We start from the raw sequence: 8,792 nt of genomic DNA, 5'->3' as shown, positions 1-8,792 counted from the left end.
CACACACACACACACACACACACACACACACACACACACACACACACACACACACACACACACTTATTAGCTTCATAGATAATGTCATGTAATTACATTTTACATTGTAAATTAACTGGAAAACTGACTTTCTTAACCGTGCCACAACGATTAAATGATTGTGTAGGACTATACAATTACGATGCCATTGATGTAGCCAACAACATCCCTTTAGGATGTTCATATATATATATATATATATATATATATATATATATATATATATATATATATATATATATATATATATATATATATATATATATATATATAAATAAAAGGCCCTCTGCATACCTTGCTGTTCTCTTTCCTCCATTCCTTTGGACAATATCTGATAAGCCGTTCATCCATATCCATGAAGATATGTTCATTGTCTGCAACACAGTCCATTAACTGTTGTATGTTTTTGCGGTGGCCTTGGACATCAGTTTTGGTGCAGTTTTCCCATTCTGGGAAAGGAACTACCCACATTAGCAGCCTCATCGAAAGTTGGATGTATAATGTACACAAGGCAGTTCAGTCAGATGAGGCTGTTCATGTTGACAGCACGGATACTGACGAACGGTCTAAACATGAGTGTGGGGTGAGTGTGTGCAAAGCCATGTTGACAGCTCCTGAGTTTTTTAAATCACAAGATTATCACATAAACGCAACAGAGAAAGAATAAACAACATGAAAACAGACAACAATGGCAGGATAGAGAAAAGGTTTTTGAGGTGGACAAAACATGGCGTTGTTAAAATGGCACATTTGAATCTTGTGTTGTGCATTTGTTTCATGCTTACACTTTAAACACTGCGAGATTTGTGACTGAACTCTGATGCTATATAACCAATAAATACATACATACATACATACATACATACATACCTCCATACAAGGAGGCCTACAGGTACAACAGAAAGGATGTACAAGAGGATGCAAGGGAACAATAGACCACCAATCAATAAACAAGGCCATACTCAAAAACTGTAAAACAAGAAGAAACAAATTGTCCACCGCATGGATAGACGAGAAAAAGCTTTTTATGGTGTTCCACGTCCATGGGTGATGAAAGCCATGCAATTGTACAAGATCAACCCTCCCCCCTCCCCCCCCCCCCAATAATCAAACTGAGAAAGAAATGGAACTTTGGAACATCACATTTATATTATAGCACTTGGAAGATGACCTTTGAAGGAAAGTTTTGGAAAGAAAGTTCGAAATATCAGGAGTGAAGACATGTTGCAAGATCTTCCAAGGTGATAGCCTTTCACCCCTCCTGTTTAGCCTGACCTTGGACCCACTGAGAAACCTCATTAATGAGCAAGGACATGCATACACTCTCACATCCAAAAAATATATATCCAAAGAGAGCAGAAAGGTGACATCCACTGTGCATGGATGATCTAAAACTCTTTGCACCGAATGACGAAAAATTGACAGAGCAACTTAACTTAGTGAAACGATACTCCGATGACATTCAAATGGAATTTGGCATAGATAAGTGTGCCAGGTGCACATTAGTACAAGGTAGACCAACAAAACCGGATAACGTAAAAATCGACCTCGATACAACACAACAATACAGGAACTAGAAAATAAAGAATCATACAAATACCATGGAGTAGAGGGCCACCAAATATGACAACCAAATTAGCAAAACAATTACCAAAGAATACCTGTGTAGAATGAGGCTGATCCTGAAAACATCTCTCCTCAAGGAACAAAATCAGTCATAAAATAACTTTCATAATAGTAAACTGGCCACAAACGGAAATCAACAAACTCGATTTCAAAACAAGGAAACTCCTCACCATCTCCACAAAATGTTCGACAAAAATCAATGTATCCCAATAATATACCTGCTAAGACGAGAACAAGGTAACGACCTGATGGAGTTCAACAAAGTGCACACAACTATAGGATTGGCTAGATATGTGAAAAGTTCAACAGATTACCGAATCCAACTTGTATGGAAACACGAAGACAACAAGCCAGAAAAAGTACCCCAACCCACCCAGCAAAATATTTCCAAAGACAGGTGCAAATGGAAGATGTCACACATGAAACTGAAACGGCAGCGAATGCAGCCCCGGCGACTGCAAAAACAACAAAATTAAAATATAATATTAAATATCAACAAATATACACCGACAACTGGGAGAACAACAAAACTAGAGGAAGAATTTTTTTTTTAAAAAGAGTTGGATAGATTGGACAAAGATAAAGAAGGCTCATTGGAATGGCAAAGAAGAAGTAAGTTCATTTGAGATGGAGAACCATTCATTATAAAATTCCAAGAGCAAGGAGGACATGACACCATTGACTCGGCTGGACTGAGTCAATCGGACAAGTGTACAGTATATTTTGCAAGGCAGAAACGGAAAGCACGAGTTGTCTCCTTTCGGGATGTAAAAAACTTGTGCCAGAAAGGTTGTATGCCCAAAAGCACAACATTGTTTGTTGAGTAATCCACTGGGAAATCTGCAAAAAATTCAAAATCCCAGTTTCAGAGAACTCGTGGAAGCATAAACCAAAAGCAATCATTGAAAACAAGGAAGTAATGCTCATGTACGACTTGATGATATCATCGAGCGTGAACATAGAAAACAAAGCACTGCAAAAATATATCATACTTTGGTATAAAAAAGAAGAAACGGCATTGCTAATTGAGGTGTCAGTTTCCTAGGGATTTTGGCTGAAAATCAGAAATCAGGAAAATGACCAAATACCAATAACTCAAAAATTAAGTGAAAATATCCTGGAAGCTAAAGAGGACCAAAACTGTACCAGTGATTATTGCAGCTCCGGGGATAACGAAGACGAACCTCACAGAGATCTTAAAAATCATCCCTGGGAATATTAATACAAACGAACTACAGTTTGAAGCTGTCCGGGGCTCGGTGACGATCCTCAAAATAGCCCTCGGAACAAAAAAAAAAACAAAAAAAAAAACTTTGAGAACAACAAAACTTCACAAGTTGGTCCATGAATCGAGACCCCTTATCGAAATGGAGGTCGATACTTCAAGCATGAGGAGGACTGTTCCACTTTCTGAAACCGGCACTTGGAGATAAAACACACACACACACACACACACACACACACACACACACACACACACACACACACACACACACACACACACACACACACACACACACACACACACACACACACACACACCATTTATAGTAACCCTCTCATCACAAAGGAGATCTTATTTGAAACCTACATGAAATGTTGAACACAATTAAAGTATCTTATCGTTAGCATCGCCAATTATTTTTTGACGTAGCATAAACATTACTTTTATACAATCAAATACATCATTCTTTCAGGAAAATAATCATTGTGCATTTCTGGTCCTACAGCAAGAGAGCACTGTAACCTCCAAAGTGTACATTGCAGAGGCATTTAGACATAATAACCATCGGTATTTCCTGCCACAAAGCGGTATTTGGTGCATACAGGAAAGGGTTTGCAATTGTGACACTGCCCTGGATATTTATCTACAATTTGTGGTCTGGGAGCCTTAGGAAGAATGGTAATATCACAGCAGTGGCTTCTTGAGCCTCAAGCTCTTGTGGACTTTGTGAAACGAAAATATTCCTTCCGTGTGATCTTGTGCTGCCTTTTCAGACATTATGTCTTGCTAATCCAGCTCTGACTGGTGAGCATGCAGGCTAAAGTGTGATTGGTGAGCATGCAAGCTGAAGAATGCAACCTACGCATGCTTAAGTTCATGTACCATCTTGCGATAATAATATCTTGGGATGACGTTCTGTTCAGTCATTGAATGATGGACTTTTCAAAGTTTGAGCAACACATGATCATAAAATCTTTGTACAAGGACACATTCATTGCAGAGCAAATCCAAAGAAGCATAGTTCCCTTGTTAGGGGAGGATGACCCTCATTAAACCACAATGACAGAAGGGGTGAAGAGATTAAACGTGTCAGAGAATCGATCAAAGATGACCCCAGGTCTCGGGTCATCTTTGGACACAACCATTCCAGGACTAATCTCTGCTGTTGTGGAGAGCATGATAATGTCTGATCAGTGAATTAAGTTTGCAGACCTTTCAAAACAGATTGGTGTTTGTGTTGGAAACATCGAAACGATTATCCATGAACGTCTTGGCATGGCAAAGGTGCCGGATGGGTGGCTCTAAACCTCAGTGAGCAAGATCGCCACCGGGGTGAGGAGAACAGTCTAGAGTTGCTCAAGCTCTTCAATCATATTAAAATATGCAATTTGGTGTCTGTCTGTCTGTGTGACAGCGATACATTCGGGCATTACTCATTCAATCTCAACCAAACTTGCCACGGGGATTGACTCACATGACAGAGGTTGTAGTGACTTGATTCCCCCTTCCTCAAGGGGGTTTTCTGGCTTGAGCGAAATCCGTGTAAAAGCGTATAAATAGCTCATCGTGGCATTTCATGGGGGCATACATACCAGAAGTAAAATGTTCTTGTAACCACAAACTATTCAGTGAATTCAGTCCAATGTTTGATGACATTTTTAAATGGTTGCTCCTGTTGTTTAACATTAAACTGAAAAAGATTTGGAGGAAACCCGACGTCCTTGAGGCATTCCATGCTTATCGCATCTCCGACAGAATAGCGTACCCAACCCCCCACCCACCCCACCCCTCACCACCCCCCACCACTCCCCACTCCCTGGCCACTCCCGGCGGGAGCGGATGTTGCTAGTGTTGACAAAGTGGAGTTTTTGTCACGTCTGTTTTCTTTCAGCAGACAAATCGAACGTTTGCCCACCAATGTATCTTTAAGCAGGGACCACACGCCATGCCATCACCGGAACATACAGCATATGTAAAGTAATAACCCACATCCCTCCATTAACCACCAGAATAATGGGAGTGGGAAAGGGAACACAAATAGAAACGATGCGTGTGACAACTGAGTGATTGAGGTTTATAGCGACAGGAAATAAATCAAATTGAGGAAAAAGTAAGCATCAAACAAGGATGATATAAACAGGAATATGAAATAAAACTGAGATGTGAAATAGATACAAACCTCGCTATGACTGAAGATTATTGTATTTCTTTTTCATTGAGGTTAAAGCCGTCCTTAAAAAGCATTTTGGCCTCACTGGTAGAATCAGGAGAGAAATTGTTTTGTCTGTTATAATTTGTCTGATACACTGGTGCAGAGGTAGCGTACTTACTTACCTCGGATTTGTGTTTTGCACAAAGTATGCCGTCCTTTGGATGGATGTTAAGCTGGATGTCCCAATTGATGTCGTTAGTTGGCCGACGTTAAAGGTCGCATCGTGTGTTTTGCAAAGAGTAGGTGAGTTATCATCGGTCCTCCAGTTAAATCACAAATTCCTGACAAATTATAAATCAATCGAGTCATATATGGTGCTTTTTTATGGGAGTAATTAACCCAATGAGCACCCCAATTACTCAACGTTGGTTCACTGTGGTCAATTACTCAATGAAATGATGCACATCAAAAGGTCCCAAAAGGTGATAGCCCCCACGTTCGATAATATTCTTTTAATTTATCGCGATACCGAGAATGATCAATAATATTAAATAACCGCAGTGCACTGCACATCACTATCTTGGCACATTGTATGTAGCTTTATGGCAGCTGTAGGCTTGTCAGGTAGCATCATCCGCTGCCAGGATGCGTGTTTTGTCTCATCACAGTGACGATTGACTTAGTGCAGGAGAAATTAGAACCAGTAAATCATTTTGAAGAAATTGCAAGGTCTGCCTCTTGGAGACTCCTAAAGACTTGAGGACAAGATTATTGACAGTCAATGCATTTAGAAACCTCTAGCACACTGTTCATTCAGCAATGTCGTCAGACCTTTCCGGGCAGCTGCGTGACAAGGCACTGTCCGCCCCCCCCCCTGGCCCTGGCCCCGGCCAAAGCACAGAACGTTTTTTTTGCAGCACCCCCGCAACCTCCCGCTCCAACGTCCCAGGTTACAGTAGAAGTTTTCAAACCATCAAAAGTTGTTTACTTTATTGTAAATTCATAATTCCCTCTCTCTCGCCTCCCCTCAGTTTTTGTGACCTTTTCACGACCACATGGATAATGTCCAATAATGTCCAAGGCCAGAAGGAATGATGGCGCTGTCGTGTTCAATTTCTTTCGAGAGCAACTTGGGTTGCTTTGCTCTTCATTCATCATGCTTCACCATTCGACGTGTTTGATCGACTGTCACAGTGACCTTACATAAACTATTTAATCTCGTAGCAGTCTTTCATGGTAATCAGTTAGGGCATCCCATCTGCCAGCATTAGTTGGAGGAGGTTGAAGATCCCATGTTGTCCTTTGTGAAGAAGAGGCGAGCTATCGCCGGCATGCCGAACAAATTCCAAATTCTTGCCTTAAACACTGCTAGGAGAGGGATGGCAAACCACCCAGAATAACCCTTGGCCAACAAACTGCTTCGGCAACACCGATGCTCTGTAACAGAGTATGGTACATCGGAATCAGATTATAAAGAGATCATCAAAACCCAAAATAAATGAGAAACAGAGATGCATTGAATATTTCACTGAGAGGTATGCACACTCGCCTTGAAGCTGTCTCGCATAGTTTTGAATCCCGACCCAGCTAATACCTGTCATCCTAATGTTTCACAGGCAAGGTGTTGCATCACAAATCGCGTTGTCCCTCAAATGGACGTTAACCCGGGCGTCCCATCTGCCAGCATTAGTTGGGAGACGTTAAAGATCCCACAGTGTCCTTCGTGAAGAGTAGGCGATCTATCACCGGCACCATGAACAAATTCCAAATTCCTGCCCTAACTACTGCTGGGAGCAGGATGGCAAACCACCTAGTTTAACCCTTGGCCAAGAAACTGCTTCGTCAGTACTGAGAAACTTCTCCAACACAGAGTATAGTACATCGGATGAAACTTGAATATCTATGATCCCGATTTGTATTTGTACTACGTAGTATGTCGATGACAATTTTGTACCAACACAGTACCATGTACCATCAATTCTAAAACTCTTCAGAAACTTTATTTTATGCGTTTGTATCAAGTGAGCCTGCCCCATGTTACGAAAAACAAGACTTCAACCGTCTGTCGTTATGTCATAGACTCGAGCTGGCAAAGGGAGACAAAGGGCAACCACCGACTGATCGGTGTACTGCTGCGCATTTGGAGTGCTGCACTGTGATGCAATCTTCATCAGAATGATGCGAGTCAATGAAAGAAAATGAGATGAAAACGAACCTTTCAAAACACTTAATCCAAAGAGCTGAGAGTCTTTCACATCGAGGGTGTTGCAGACGTCCAAGAATACTTCCTGAACAGTAGCCTTCACCTGGAAAAGCACAGCAATGTTTAATGCGTATTGTTTAACCAATAAAATCTTATGCAACTGTGGCCTGTAAAGCCTGGCCCATGCCGGGGTTAAATATTTTCAATAACAAGAGAAGAATGATGGCACAAAATGCTCAATGCACGAGATTGAAAACATCAGATAGGTGCAGAAAGCTTGGACTGTACGACTTAGTCGAGGAAGTGAACTGCTGGTCCATTAGATTACATAACCCCCTTTTACCTAATAGGTACCAACAACACCGCCGTGTAAAATATTCAACAAGTGCACAAGGCACAACACTGAACCTTATCCATACTATCGTTTCCACCAGCGAGCATGCCTTGTCATCCACCGATGATAAGAGTGCCGTCGCCATCATTGTAGCAGACTAACGCTTGCCCAAAAAATGTCTTTGGATGACCGAAGGAAACAAGTGGTCTCTGGCCACAGAAGGTGCTTCACCGCCGTAAGGATATCCAAGGTGTCAACTCTGTTCAACGCCATGTAATGTCTCAGACACAATTTTGCGACATCTGCAGCTCAATTTTTCGCTTTGGACTGAAAACCATTTGACAAAGCCTTCTCTTTCTGTTTTTTTATTATAAACAATGAAATGTTGAAGTGATGAGATGACGGGACTGTGAACAATGGGAACTCACGTTGGTGATGAGTGACAGCAGCTCTTCACTGGGTAGAACAACACACAGCTTGTAGGTATCGCTCTGTGACGGTTTGCCTCCAACCAAACCTTTCCAGCTCATCTTGGAGCCGGATAGCCCAAGAACAGGCCTAAAACACTTGAGACCAAATATCCCAGCAACTTCTTTGCCGTTTGATCTCCACCGCCTTCTGAGGGACACAAAGCAAACACATGTGATACACATCTGTGGAAAGTTTCCATTAGAAATGTTTATTGCACAACAGGCATGCAAACTCATCAAACCCATATGTAGGTGGTGGTAACCCCAAGGTCAACCAAAGGTTTACTCATTTACAGATAGCACATATTTCCGTTGACATGAAAATGTTAAACATTCAAAATATGTTAGCGATGAAAGAAAATAAATTTTGCTTGGTAATAATACAGCTTTGTGTGCTTTCACATAAAACCATCAACTTTCATTGAAAATACTTCATTACGTCACGTGGACAGCAGTTATGGTTCTGCAGAGAGACAAACAGAGCCTATGATGAAGTAACACATCTCTGGGAAGGACTCTTTCCACTCTGTTAGCCAGCGATTCATTATACACTACCACAGGGTAGCATTGTGCATACTTTGGAATACTACGTCATGTGGTGGGGGAACTAAAGGGGAATGGGAAAAGGGGGAGAGCCGGGGTTGGCAGACCCGTGCACTATCCATTCCCCTTCCCCTCCCCGACCTTCTTTTTAAAACGCTGGATTCACTTTTGTAATGCATCAGTTGTCCAGTTCACTGTTG

At 41.5% G+C, this 8,792-nt stretch overlaps 1 protein-coding gene across 5 annotated transcripts in view; it reads right to left on the bottom strand.

The window, feature by feature from the left end:
- LOC147022640 (FERM domain-containing protein 6-like) overlaps nt 1-8,792 on the bottom strand; it is a 102,447-nt gene that overhangs the window by 45,082 nt on the left and 48,573 nt on the right. For 2 of the 5 annotated variants that reach the window (XM_085887383.1, XM_085887384.1), the window contains 3 exons: nt 8,008-8,197; nt 7,258-7,348; nt 334-413 (listed from right to left, as the gene is read on the bottom strand). In XM_085887383.1, coding sequence (XP_085743509.1) covers nt 334-413; nt 7,258-7,348; nt 8,008-8,197 — 361 coding nt within the window. The other 3 variants (XM_085887387.1, XM_085887386.1, XM_085887388.1) reach the window with 3 other exon arrangements.

Source organism: Eptatretus burgeri, chromosome 7 (assembly GCF_056783735.1).
Source record: "Eptatretus burgeri isolate ZD-2024b chromosome 7, Ebu_testis_v1, whole genome shotgun sequence".
NCBI classification, from domain to species: Eukaryota; Metazoa; Chordata; class Myxini; order Myxiniformes; family Myxinidae; genus Eptatretus; species Eptatretus burgeri.
Note: the sequence above shows the minus strand (reverse complement) of the source record. Positions and strands in the feature narration are given on the sequence as shown.